The following is a 13088-nucleotide window of genomic DNA, read 5'->3' as shown; positions in this document are numbered from 1 at the left end:
CTGTCATGACAACTACAAATCTGAAAACTAACTAAACAGTGCAATGCAGCTAAAGACTACAATGTATTTGAATCTTCATGGGAGACTTCACTCACCCAAAAACAGTAAAATATACATATATATATATATATATATATATATATATATATATATATATGTGTGTGTGTATATATACACAAATATCTCTTTGCCCCATGCCTATTGACCATCAGTCTTCTCCACTCCCAAACCAAGAGGCATGGCATGGGTTATTATTTCCCCTATCCAGGAATTTCAGCCAGGATCAGGATGACAGGTGTCCTGAGGCGACCATCATTTAGGCAGCTATCAGGATGCTGTATTGCCCTTGCTGGCATCCTAAAGATAAGGGCATTTTATTAGTCTCACTCTCACCTTTACCCCGAGTGGGGGGGGTTGCCACTTATATAATCACTAAGGACCCCAGTGCCTTCCTACTTCTGCATTCCCAAGTTAAAGGCTACTGCTAGATGGTAGTTTGGTGAGTCTGATATTTGACCCTATGCTCTGCACTGGCATCTCTGGGGGGATTGTGGCAGTATTAGGACAACTCTGTACCCCCCCCTCCACAGGAATGGCATTGCCATTCTTCTCTCTCTCAGCGCTGTCAGGTGGCTGGGCTGCTAATCATACTCAGATGGCTTTGGTAGTAGTCATGTTCTATTGCTGTAGGCCACTGGAGCTGGCCTACAATAGGAAAAAAAATACCATAGTAATGACAAATAGTCCCAGATATGTTTTTGTCAGGAGGGGTTTAAATATAACACACAAAGCTAACAATAATTTTCTTGACACCCACTGACATAAATTTACTGAAAGTCTAAAGAAATCATTTTGCTGGAAGTACAAAATTAATGTAATGTAACAGGAAAAATATATTCCATTCAAGAAGAATCTTAACTAAGTAAACAAATCCCACTTACACAGCAGAAAGATCATACTAAACTGAACAAATCAGTGAGTACAGACTGTAAAAGCAGACTATCATCTGAAAGACAAAACAAGGGGCCTGATTCTAAAAGACTTGCTCTCAGTGTATGAAACTTACTTCAGTGTAAAGCCTGCTTTATAGGCTATTCTTATAAGTCACTTACATTGAGAGCATACCTCTAGACCTCTTAGCATAACAAATTTGGATGAAGCCTAAAATAACTGGGAGGTGGCAAAGGCCCAAAAAACAAAACAAAAACAAAAAAAATGGACGGATTTTAAATATTGCTGTTTTAAACTTGGAAAGTTGCTAAAATATCACGATATGTGCAAGTGTGCATTTTCTGAAGGATATGCACTCTGAAACTGACATTATTTAGTTAATTAAATGCACAGCGATTTGTCTGAAAACCCCAAATTCTGTAAGGAACAGACCAAAAATATGAGGGAAAAATCTGAACAGCTGACAGGTATGATCAAGATGAAACCTTTTGGAATCTGGTCCTAGATGTGCTACAGTTATATCACTAAGTGAAAAGGAAATGCAAATGTTACATCACTGAAGTAAAAAGGAAATGCAAATGTTACATCACTGAATTAAAAGGAAATGCAAATGTTACATCACTGAAGTAAAAAGGAAATGCAAATGTTACATCACTGAATTAAAAGGAAATGCAAATGTTACATCACTGAAGTAAAAAGGAAATGCAAATGTTACATCACTGAATTAAAAGGAAATGCAAATGTTACATCACTGAAGTAAAAAGGAAATGCAAATGTTACATTACTGAATTAAAAGGAAATGCAAATGTTACATCACTGAAGTAAAAAGGAAATGCAAATGTTACATCACTGAATTAAAAGGAAATGCAAATGTTACTTCACTGAAGTAAAAAGGAAATGCAAATGTTACATCACTGAATTAAAAGGAAATGCAAATGTTATATCACTGAAGTGAAAAGGAAATGCAAATGTTACATCACTGAATTAAAAGGAAATGTGAATGTTACATCACTGAAGTGAAAAGGAAATGCAAATGTTACATCACTGAAGTAAAAAGGAAATGCAAATGTTACATCACTGAATTAAAAGGAAATGCAAATGTTACATCACTGAAGTAAAAAGGAAATGCAAATGTTACATCACTGAATTAAAAGGAAATGCAAATGTTACATCACTGAAGTAAAAAGGAAATGCAAATGTTACATCACTGAAGTAAAAAGGAAATGCAAATGGATGCAAACTTGCAATGAATAATTTAGTGATGTAGGATTCTGCTCTAAAGCAAAAAGTAACTATGGATGACACCACAGCATAAACGTTGAAATGATAATTATAATGTAAAATAAATAAACAAACACCACCTGCTCAATGAGACCTTACGAATCACTTCTTAGTTTCATTTATAAGGAATGTCTTAAAAATCTTGCATATTCATTCTAACAAATTTGCCACAACTGGACATATTCTAAATGTCTGACACTTTGTAATAATGGCTGCCTATGGAATTGAAGAATTATATCAGACTCAAACGTCAACAGTCCACTCAACCTCTCAGTAAATTTAGAGTTTAGGTTTGGTGGATTGACAGTAACAGACTTGGAAAAGAACAGTTCTGGTAAGGGAAGATCTCCCATAATCTAGTGCTATGTTTCTGAGGGAATAATACTGACTTGGGTTAAAGGACTGACCATACATACTCATATGTACATCTGGGTGCACTAACATTACCATAAAGGCATTATTTCATTCAATTCAGCATTAGTAGTTACATAGTTTAATGAGCAAATAACTGGTTGGAGGGAAGAATTTAAAACACAAATAAATAAAATGAATAGTAGCAGGTTATCTGTTTAAACTTATTGAGGTGTCTAGTGGAGTCCATTAAATCATGGTGCTGTAATAACAGAAAAATGGGCAGTGCAGCTTCTGTAAAGATGCAAAATTATCTAGACTGCATAAACAAAATGAGTTTTTGTGCAACAGCAGCAGCCTGTCTTTAGAAAAAATAGGGATGTGTATAGCAAAATTAATGAAGAGACCTTATAAATAGACTAAATAAATAAAGGACCTAGGAATCATTATTATAAATTAACAAACCTGTCTGGTGGACATCTGCAATAAATAAACTCTATAACAAAAGAAATAAATTGCTGTCTAGGATCAATAAGGAGCAGGTGCCCAATTGGAAACAATCTCTTCTTAGCCTAAACAAGCAAATAAGAGCACTAGTGAAATCCTTCAAACCAAAATTCGAGTCCAAATTGGCCACATCTACTAGAGACAAATATAAGGCCTTCTTCACATATGTCCGTAATCTCAAAGGTAGCACCCAGATCTATTCAGAACTGGTGCTCAAGGACACCACATATACAAATGCCATAGATATATCAAACTTGCTGGCTGACAGATTCAGTGAAAATTTCACACCCTCTGTCCACCCTATCAGTAAATCAGGACATTCCCAGTACCTGTCCCTTCCCCTTATATCTAGGGATCAGGTCATCACTGGTCTCTCAAAAAATACAGCCTCCATGGAACCTGATAACATCTCAGGCTGCATCCTACATGAACTCAGGTAGGAACTTGCAGCACCATTAGTCATCCCATTCAACCAAAAGCCTGAGTACCGGCTTTGTTCCAGCTGAGTGGAGGACATCCACTGTATTCCCTTTGCACAAAGGTGGAGTGTCCACCGACCTTGGAAATTATAGACACATCAGCCTAACTAGCCTGATTTGCAAGGCCATGGAATGGATTATCATGGACCTCATTAACAAGGACATTGGCAAACCTCCAAATATTCGATCCCACACAGTTTGGCTTTATCAAGGGGAGGTCATGTTTGTTAAATCTGGTCAAATTTTTTGAGACAGTCACCAAAGCCATGGATGAGGGGAAGCCAGTGCACACCACCTACCTTGCTCTGGCCAAGGCCTTCGACACTATTCCCCACTCAGGCATAATAGATAAACTCTCTCAACTAGGCATCAATCCGTATGTTAATAGATGTTAGCTAACTGGCTCACTGATAGAACCCACCTAGTCAAAATTGGGGAAGCCACTTCAAGCAGCAGACCCGTATCGAATGTCGTACCCCAGGGTTCAGTCTTGGGGCCTCTGTTATTTGGGATATACTTTTCTGAGGATTTGGTGGGAGAGATTTGTGTCACAATCCAAAAAAGTGCCAGACCAGTAACCACAGCAAGCCAAGGATCAATGAATGAAGTCACAGCACAATTCCACAGAAAATATCTTTATTCACCACATTTGGGTTCAGAATTTGAATTTTAAATCTCTGTGACTTTGCTGGTCATGTGATTTTTTGAAATTGTATAACTACCAAGTTGAGATTGACTTAATTGTTCTGATGAAGTTCAGTATACACTTGAATGAAAGCGCTTAACATATTGTTTGTGGTGAATAAACATATTTTCTGTGGAAATGTGCTCTGACTTCATTCATTGCTTCTTGACTTGCTGTGGTTATTGGTCGGGCACTTTTTTGGATTGTGACACAAGTTTTGTGTCCCAGAGACTCCTCCATCTGTGGAATAGACTCCCTCTCCACATCAAACAGAGTATCTCTTTAGCCCTTTTTAAGTGCACCCTGGATAACTAGATGGGAAACAGAAAATACATCCCTGGGATTCCACCCATGTCCCTGCTGGACAGGGGCATTGGGTGCTGATTTGTCTATACATGCGCTAAACTCTTGGCTTGACTTACAAGGGCCTCAGGGCTAATAGCCTAATAACTTCCTATGATCCTATGATCAATTCAGTGTGTTGGAATCAATGTCGGAAAGGCTTACTCAGTAGCACACCTCATACAAAGACATAACCAGTAGATTGCAGAAAGTCACATCCATAATAAGAAAATTATGAAATGTTCTGCAGCCTAAAAACAGGCCATCAGATTCAGAGAAAGAAAGCTCAGACATTATAGTAGGTTAGAAAATGCAATGTACAGTAAAACAGTACAAAAGGTATATTTACTGTTTGTATCCTACAGATAACTTCATTGGGACCTGTTCTTGGTATATAAAGTCATGTCTAACACAATTGTATTTGAATTTGAAAACTTGCACATAAGACGTATAATGGGTGGAAATTTCAAATAAAACTTACAACGTGTGGAGCAAGATCCAGTAACCTATTGCTTACAATTAATATAATTAATAGAAAAAACTGAAAAGACATATAAATTTTTTGCAATAAAGCACATTACTTACAGAATTCAAAGAAATAACAATAACTACACAGATGACAGAAAATGCAGACAAAGTATGTGGCAAGCATTATTTTTTATTTTTTGATACGCATGGCTCTCAACTTCTTAACCCAAGACATCTGGACAAAGTCAGAAATAATGGGGGGGGGGGGGGCAAAGGAGCAAAACCAGGAATAGAAGTTAAATGCTTTTGTTCTAGCCTTAAAAACTTGCAGAATAACAGATTTTCTATCAGCATGCAAGCCAAAAATATGAGGCAAAAATTGGGACATTCTGTGACAATCTGGACAGAGAGGAGTGGGATCATAAGCTTGATGATTAACCTCTGAAACTATGAACCTATTTAGGTTTTCTGCTAAGTTTATATGTAGAAGTATACAAAGTTAATATGGGTAATTATTAGAACATATTTACATAACCACGGTGGTGCAGCAGTAGAATTGTAGCCTCACAACATGAGGTTCTCCTGTTCGATTCTCGGCTGGAGTGCGGGGAGTGCCTTCTGTGTGGAGTCTGCATGTCCTCCCCATGGTTGGGTGGCATTCGAAAGACATGTGTAAATGGGCATGACTTCGTTGACGGTTGGACGTCGAGCTGGCACCTCGGCATTCGTGGAAATCTACTGCCAATCTTTAGCAGACCGGAGTTCCGCTGTGGCGACCCCTAACCGGGAAAAGCTGAAAGACAAACAACAATTAGATCATATTTACAGGGACATTGAATGGAAGCCATGATTATTCATAACACTATGGCAAGACCTTCAGGCAAATATTCTAGGCTTTATCCGCGGCCTTAAAAGGCATAAGTCTGCAAGAAGAAACTGATAACCTTTTTGTTTTTTAAGGTGTTCCAATCTCTTCTAGATGAGATCCTGTCAGGTAGCCTTTTCAATATACTAAAGATTTTTGAAGACAGACCGAGAAGAGGATCCTTCTTTTTGCACTAGTATCACAGCATAGAGTGTATGCATCTGTCAAAGTGAAAATAGTTATTGCGACAAAATGGATGCTTGTTACTCTTCACGCGGAGAGGTCCGCTGTCTATGCAGGAGTCTACTGCCTGTTTAGGAAAAGCCTGTTAAGCATGGTATGATACAGGAAGGGTCATGAATATAAGCTATGGGACACTTGGGGTAACACCAGTAAGGGCTGTCAAAACCTATATAAATCTTTAAAACTAATATAAAGCGAAAGACTACTTATTCTGACAATATAACCAACTAAGGTTAGTGGTAGGGAGTTCAATACATATGCGTCTTAAATGTCAGCCATGAAAAAATATATAGGTAATGCAGGACAGCCAGCTCTGAGAGATGCCAAGATATGGTTATTGGTCCAAGGGAAGGAGTATTATTATGAGTAAGTAATTAACCTATTCAGTTGAATAAAGGAAATAAAGTAACTGAGCCACAGATTTGCAGATGAGAGGTACGTTGTTTTCACTGCATATAGAGAATTTATATCACTGACTCCCTCCCATGTTTTTTATACAGTGGAAGAAAATTCATAGGTGGCACTACTCCAGAGAACTATTTAGATAGGGTGCTGGAAAGGGTTAATCTTTTTGGCGCTAAGGGAGACAGAAGGCTACATACGTTCACATGTTTTGGGACTATCAGCTGTTGTTTGGATTCTATGAGATCTTTGTTTCCTTGAGTTTGAAGACAGGACTAGTACTGCCTACTTTCTCATGGCTACAGTTATTTCGTATTAAAGTGTAAGAATGTCCTTTTTCCACAGACCATATTTTATCCTTGACTAAGGCATCACAACACGTACAAAAGATCTGCTCTTACAGAAACAGCTGGAAACTCCTACAGTTTGCACAGCTGTATAAAACATCTGACTACTTTAGGACAAACAGTAGCCCTGATAAAATTAGCAGTTTAACAGAGAGAAGATCTGAGTGGCGTGCATCCTTTATGAAGGGGTGTATAGAAGTCAACACCCACACACCCACACCCACACACAAAGAAAGGCAGTAGAATGCCTCTGTGTATGTACTGTTTAAATAATGGAATATGCAAGAAAAATATGGATTCCTAGTCTGGGATTCGACCCAAGCACCTCCATCATTCCATATACCATGTCAAGTAAGCTAGACAAGAACTGGATTATGTTTTTTTTTGGCCTTTTAGATAGAATCACTAGAAGGATTAGGTAAAATTTTCAATATGACCTTTCCTGACTAGCTTTATTCAGGACTGCGAAGTGTTGCTTCTTTGTCAAGTTAAGGACATTGTGCATTTTGCTAGCATACAGAAATACTCTACAGACCAGGTTTTGGAGTGCCTTTCTTCACCAGGCCTGATGAAAGGAACAGTACATAGAGACAGATGTGACTATTAATCAGAACGTGAGCTGTGAATATATTTAAAGCCTCAGTCATTTGTTTTATTAAAGGCATACTCCAGTGACAGTGAAGGCCTGCTAAAAATGCAAACTTGTCACAAACACATTACCAAACTTTCTGAAGTTTATGAGTATGCTATGGTTTGTGGATCTCCTCTGTAACTGCTAAAAATGCATCCTGAAGCTCTTAGCTCTTCAACTGCTGCATATAACCCTTTATGGAGGAGAAAGATAGCATTTAAATAAGCAACTGTTTGAACATAAATAATTATGGACTTCTCTGTGATAAACAATGTGCTTTCAGTAACTCTTTCAGTAGTCAAACAGCCTTATTATTAACTACCAATAGCATGTATGCCACTATTAACAACAGACTCATAACTGATGGTGTTTTTTGTAGACATGACTCATGTCTTTGAAATTGTGAACCATAGGCTTATACTTTAAAAATACATAAACTATATTTTGGTGAAACATTAATAACTTGGTTCAGAAACTACCTACATGATAGAGCATTTTGTATCTACTCAAATAATCAACTCTCAGAACAGAGGACTCTCAACAATGGTGCCTCCCAAGGCACTGACTCAGGTCCCCCTTTATTCTCCTTGCTCATTAATAATATAATCCTAAATCTAGCCAAGTACAACATAATTATGTATGCAGATGACATCCTCCTTCTTGGAGCTAGAAAAACAAATCAATCCCTTCAAAAGGCTGCACAATCTAAATTCACTGAGTTATGTAACTGGTTCAGTACAAACACACTACTAATTGACAGCAATAAAACAAATGTCATGCTGTTTGCAACAGCAAAAAAACTAACATCTTTACCCTTTTCGACTCTGACAGGCTGAAAAGGAATCAAAATATCAAATGCTATGCAGCAAAACTACTTTGCTTTAATTCTAGACCCACTTCTAAACTCGTAATATACATCCAGACAAATAGAATATGCCCTTCCACTAATTGCACTCCATTCTACTCTTTATACTCAAAAATCAATTTAACTGAAATAAAATACTTAGATTTGCACTACTCACAGATAGAAGTTGTCACTATTACAATCTATATAAAAAGACCCACTGCCTTCCTATTAGTAACAGAGCCACTTTCTTATTAAGTACTCTCATCTTTAACATACTAACACAAGGTTACTACCCACCCCCTTTAAAAGACTGCTTCAAGATGGGGAACCAAACTACTCCCTTAAAAGCAAGTCAATAAGCCACAATTATACTTACCTGATCTGTTTTCAAACTTGCTACTGAGGAAAAGTGTTTTCTAGAATTGGACCTGCCATGTGGAATTCTTTACTCACAGACATAAGAAATTCTGAATCACAACTTAAGCATAACAAATCTTAACTGCACCTGCTTCTGTGATGGCAGCTAATGGCTATGATACAATTCACCTACAAACCATTACATACTGTAAATATAATTTCCAACAAAACTTCCACCCCTATATAGATGCACTTGCAGCTGACATACTGCAAATGGAGCAGCATTATGCAATTAATTTTAACATATGCATGTGTATTTCAATGTTTTGTATTAATGCTGTGATATTGTTTATTAATGCTGTAATATTGCCATCTTATATTGATTAATTAATGATTAAACTTTTCTGAATGCTTGTACCAGGTCATGACTGAAAAGGGTCAGTAAACAATCTCACCTGCCTGGTTATCAAGCTGTAACGTAAGAAAGTGAATGAATGAATGAATGAATGAATGAATGAATGAATAAATAAAATAGCTGATCACATGAGGCATTCCTCCTCTTAAGTCAATGGGGTTTCAACAAAGCCAAGCATTTAATATCTGCAACTGAAGCATTTAACAGCATGATTGAGTACATTATTCAAGATGTTAAATATTTTAATTTTTATGCAGCTGTTATAAAATAACAAAATGTCATACTTTGTTGATGCTCCAGTGACTTGAATAGGACATTTCTCCTTTTTATCCTACCATTTTCTTAGCCAAGTGTCCCATTATTCTGTGAAATGTGGGATGGTGGTAAAACAGCAGTGAGATTCAGGTTTAGATTTTAACAGTTGCAAAGGCTGTACTGAAGACCCCCCACAGATGTTTAAATTAAGGACATTTTGTCTTTGTGTCTGATGAGAGTAGCTATTACAGTGTGGTCAGTGGCTGCCCTGTTAAAAAAAATCCTTTAAGAGAGGTGACAGGTGATCAGTATACAACCTGTGCCAATTTCCTCTGCTTATTTGGGTAGAATCATCAGAAATTGTAATAAAAATAGTTTATGCAAATCATCTGAAAACTCTGGTATCCCTGTGCTGAGTCATGATTCTTGTGTTATTTGTGGCTCCAAACACACACACATTTTCCAGTAATGCAATCAAGTAGATCATCCTGTCTGTTTATTGCACCACTGCACAACCTGAATTCTGCCATTACACACAAATAACAGGGAAAAAGCTTAGCACTGAAATTTTGCTGTATTTGCATAAGACACAGTGACCTAGCTTATCAAGCCAACTGACAAGCCATTATTTTACAAGTCAAACATAAAAGTTTGCCAGTTGTGAGCTACTTTCCTGCACTGGCCTTGTGAACAACAATGTTTATCTTGAGCCTGGTCACAGCAGATTACACATTTATCTGCATCTCCTTGAAACACTACCACTGGCTGCTGCAGTACTGTTTAGTTACACCTGTTTCACTATCTGAATTATATGGCTACTTGATTCCAGTATAATGCAGTTAGTTTCTTTAAACAAAAGCTGACAAGTTAAACATAAAAGGCCTACGGAAAATGTTATGTCGTCAAATCTCACCTTCGTGTCCTGCTTTCAGACTGACTTTCAGATAATGCATGCTGCCGTGGAAATAACCCTGATCTTCTTTTTACTGGACTCCTTAGCTGTCCTTTGGCTGACATTACAGGGGGCTGTAGAAATAAGAGTAAAATATCATAGTTCTTCCACTATTGTTGTGTATGTTAATCCAGTTATGACTGAATTAAATAACATTTTATTTAGAATTTTTTTAAGTCCATGAACTGTCACTATCCCTTTCCCAGTATCATCTTGTAGGATTTAGCCAAAAATAACAGGCATAAATAAGGCTGAGTCTCTAAACTAGTGCCTTGTAGAATCTGCTATACAAAAGTATCTCCAGCAGGGGGCACCTTATACCAGTACTTCAGCTGGGAAGCAACGGTTTATACAGTAGCAATGTTTATGCTTTACTCTTTCTTCAGGAACTGAAAATTATACATCTTAAATATTATACATTGTATTTTATGTGCATGTTATTCAAGACATAGATACATGCAACCAACCTGTTAATTCCTGAGAAAATATTTGGTGTCAGTGGTAATTCCCTGGGCCCACCAGATTGAGAATACAAGTACTTCTGTTTTGAAATTGAGGTTACCAACTTGACTGAATTTGCATAAAACAAAAACTGCTGGTGATACTGTTGCTAAAACCAAGTTTGTGTCCCTACTGTGCTTTGTAATCGCAATGTGCTTACAAATGACCTCCTTTGTAAATAAGGCTTTTTTTATACAACAAAAAAAAACTGCAGTGTAACAAAACCATGTTTACATGTAACACATCCTTTCCATTTGTGTTCTGATTACAGGTATACAACTGTATGTTTTGAAAACAAAAACTTGGACTTTATTAAAACACAACTGTTGCTTTCGCAATGTTCAGATGAATCACTGTTACCTAGCATAATTGCTCTACTACTGAAACTCCAAATTGTGGAATGTTTTTGTCAGTTCATTTACAGCTGTTGTTTTACCTTGATTTTTCAGAAATTTTGTACTGTGTTAAGAGGAAGTTATGGTTCCATTTTTGGTCACTCTTAAGAAAGGAATGAATGCTTTTGACTTAATCTATTAAAACCACAAAAGTAAATTAAATTATGATCCTAGTAGCCTACATTTTAAAGTTTGCATCCTTACTGACAATTTCAGATGTGTTACTTATACAGTTATAACTCTTGAATAGTTTGTTTTTTGATTATTTGTCTGTGAGTCATGTTTTATTTTCTCTACAGGACCCTTAATTTGCTGCAGAGAAATCACTACTCACCGAGTAGGTACTCTTTGTACTGTCTCCCGCTGTGTTCGCAATCCCGCCACTTAAGCTTCCAGAAATCCCGGTACTGTGGGGCCTCCTATGACTTCCCACCATAGTCTCCATGGAGTGACTGCGGACTCGAATGGCTCGCTATAATGAAAGAAAAACAATACAAAATACTGATTTCATATCCAAGGGACTGTCGTTTTAAAACATACTTTTAAAATGTAAGACAACCAGTTGCATTCAAAATCACCAAGAAGTCATACCTCTCAACTGTCCGGATTTTCACAGAATGTCCAAATTTTCATCTTATATTTTTTGTCTGCTCCTCAAAAAAAATTGTGGTTTTCTGCAAATTATTAAGGACTGAAGTCACTAAATAAGGATATACACTGAACTTCAGACTTCCAAGTCCTCCAGAAAATGCATGCTAACATAAATACTGTTATTCTAGCAACTTTCTAAGTGTTTAAGACCAATATTTAAAATCTCTACCCTATTTTTGGCTTTTGTCCTCCAATTATTTTAGGCTTTGTCCACATTTTTTGCGCTGAGGGGTATGCAAGAAGTCCCAAAGGGTAGTTAATAGTGAGATAATGCTGATTGCTTACAGTTATAAAACCACCAACTGTTGTATTCACATTAATGTTTGAAATTATGAAGGCAAACCAGATTCATATTACATGTGAGCAAGGCAACTGCAAACATGAAACAACCACATATGAAATGTGATGTCTATTCCAGAAGATAATAGAACCTTGTTATCACTTCAGGCCAAGGTATGGTATGGGAATCTGATTTAACAAGGTGGCAGCTAAAAACATCACAATATCAGGATGCTGTGCCACAGCAGATAGTTCTCCATTCCCTGATCTAATGCTTCTAGGACCGTTAGATCTTTTCCTCTGATGTGTGCTCCTCAACTCTTAAGTTGAACAGCAAAAAGAAAGGCCTTTTTTCCATTTCTCGATGTGATGCTCCTAAGACTTAGGTTTGTTCTCACTTTTAAGGTAAGGAGAAACAAATGCTGTTTCTGTTATTTAAAATGTAGCCAACTGCTTGCTAAAAATACAAGTTTGCATTGTAGCAAGTGGTTTGCTACAGTCACAATACCATCCGTTAGGCACTTCAGTGCTTCAGAGCTTTAGCTGTAACATCACTTACAGTATCACCATTCGGTTCTGACTGCTGATACTGTAATAAAATCCCATCAACAAGGCAGCCATAGGTGTACCTTGTACATCTGCCCATATATGCTAATACTACCTTGGAGACGGCACTGTTGTCTTGTCATCCTAAAGTTCAGTCTTCTGCCTCCCCATCTGGGTCCATTTGAACTTTGGAATAGACTTTAGTTATCCATTGGCCATAGAACTACATAGCGCAGCCTCCCTACCTACCAGTCTGAACCACCTAAGTACAGGAGGAGGTGCTTCTCTGAAACCATATCCACTCTTCTAGTGGAGACATGCACACCTATGTCAATGCA

The 13088-nt window shown here is 37.3% G+C and overlaps 1 protein-coding gene across 7 annotated transcripts in view; it reads right to left on the bottom strand.

The window, feature by feature from the left end:
* Positions 1 to 13088, bottom strand: part of RAP1GAP2 (RAP1 GTPase activating protein 2) — a 2340619-nt gene that overhangs the window by 89369 nt on the left and 2238162 nt on the right. For all 7 annotated transcript variants that reach the window (XM_044054262.1, XM_044054256.1, XM_044054258.1 and 4 more), the window contains 2 exons: positions 11609 to 11746; positions 10340 to 10452 (listed from right to left, as the gene is read on the bottom strand). In XM_044054262.1, coding sequence (XP_043910197.1) covers positions 10340 to 10452; positions 11609 to 11746 — 251 coding nt within the window. The remainder of the gene's footprint in view (positions 1 to 10339; positions 10453 to 11608; positions 11747 to 13088) is intronic.

Source organism: Protopterus annectens, chromosome 13.part0 (genome assembly GCF_019279795.1).
Source record: "Protopterus annectens isolate FY-2018-M chromosome 13.part0, PAN1.0, whole genome shotgun sequence".
Classification (NCBI taxonomy): Eukaryota; Metazoa; Chordata; order Ceratodontiformes; family Protopteridae; genus Protopterus; species Protopterus annectens.
This window is presented reverse-complemented; position numbering and strand designations above follow the sequence as displayed.